This window comes from Temnothorax curvispinosus, unplaced genomic scaffold (assembly GCF_003070985.1).
Source record: "Temnothorax curvispinosus isolate PA1 unplaced genomic scaffold, ASM307098v1 QBEX01015235.1, whole genome shotgun sequence".
Classification (NCBI taxonomy): domain Eukaryota; kingdom Metazoa; phylum Arthropoda; class Insecta; order Hymenoptera; family Formicidae; genus Temnothorax; species Temnothorax curvispinosus.
Genome location: NW_020225015.1, coordinates 1,496 through 2,893, shown reverse-complemented (window position 1 = coordinate 2,893; position 1,398 = coordinate 1,496). Strand labels below are relative to the sequence as shown.

General features: G+C 35.7%; 1 protein-coding gene across 1 annotated transcript; it reads right to left on the bottom strand.

The window, feature by feature from the left end:
* Positions 1 to 244: 244 nt before the first annotated feature.
* Positions 245 to 1,027, bottom strand: LOC112465488 (ATPase ASNA1 homolog). The gene is made up of 3 exons (XM_025033049.1): positions 950 to 1,027; positions 661 to 856; positions 245 to 550 (listed from the first exon to the last, which is right to left on the bottom strand). Exons 2-3 carry the CDS (start codon positions 841 to 843, stop codon positions 245 to 247), a joined length of 489 nt encoding a protein of 162 aa, XP_024888817.1. The 5' UTR covers positions 844 to 856; positions 950 to 1,027.
* Positions 1,028 to 1,398: the final 371 nt, after the last annotated feature.

Here is a 1,398-nt window from a genome sequence, read left to right as displayed (position 1 = left end):
AAAAATTGAATGATTGATTCTGTCTCCAATATGCATTCTGTTTCATTCTGATGCGTGACGTGAAAGTCCTCATAAAGGTCCATTATCTTAAAAAAAAAAAAAAAAGTCATTTAATTTATCTTTCAAGAATTTGACAAAGCAATAAATATGAAATATTATTATTCTCTAATAATTATTTAGCTCTAAAAGAATTACGAAAAACAAATTAAAATATCAGCTATAAATACAACGTTAATTACCTGCTCTAGATATATTTATCTTGAATTTTATGCCTTGCAAGACACAGCCGACAAGAAGTATCACCCTCTTTCAAAAATAACAGTAGGTTCACTATAATATTATGGGTATCAATACCATATTTTGTTAATTCTTGTACAAGTCGTTCTGTCTCATAAAGCGACAAAAATTCTGCTATGCAGACACATATAAATGTCATCTGTTGTGGATTTCTGAACTGTTCGTTAACTTGCCGAATGACAGCAAGCATTTCCTCCATCTTATTGAAAAATGTATCCACATTAAAATCCGTTAATCCCAACAACGAACTTATCTATAAAAGAAAAATCTTTTTTTCAATTTAAATAATTCAGGGAAGATACTTGATATACCTAATGTTAAAATGTATTAATTTTAGGTGAAATAACATGGATTAATTCTAACCTGTGTGATGAAAGGACTAATCTTCATTTTTAAACGCATTAATTTTCCCAGTTCTTTTTCAACCACTTGTGGAAATGATAGTAGCCTCAATGTGTGCCCAGTAGGTGCAGTATCAAACACGGCGTAGTACTTTCGGTCCCGCTCCTCCATGAGGAATTCATCGCCGATCATGCGGACCATCATGATAACGGCATGGCTGGTATATTATTAATTATAACAATTATTATTTATATGATTATTTGTATAATTTATGTGATCGTTATATTTATCTAATTTATATGATTATTACGAATAACTGATGAATAACTGCAATCTCTCGTTGCAGTGTGGTATCACCACGTCGATAGCACACACACCGCAAGCTGGTAGGCTCAACACCCCGCGCGACGGAGAGAGAGTATGCGTTCACTCAGCTCGGCCAAGACATTCGGACGAACGGCGCCAACGACGACGACGACGACGACGACGACGACGCGATGGTGCACGAAGTGTTCGCTCGCTCGGACTCGCAAATCCACCCGTGCCGATAGCGAGCATCAACGCGGACGTTAGATGCGCTCGACGATCAAAGGAAGGTAAGTGGCCGTGGAAGGAAGAGGCAGTCATATATAGGTATGATTGCCTGATATACTCTATAAAAAAAAGAAAAATAAGCTCAATTTAATTATTTATAAACTTTTTCTATTTTGAATTTTACAAAGTAATTTACTCAAAGAGTAATATGTTTCAGGTACGGTG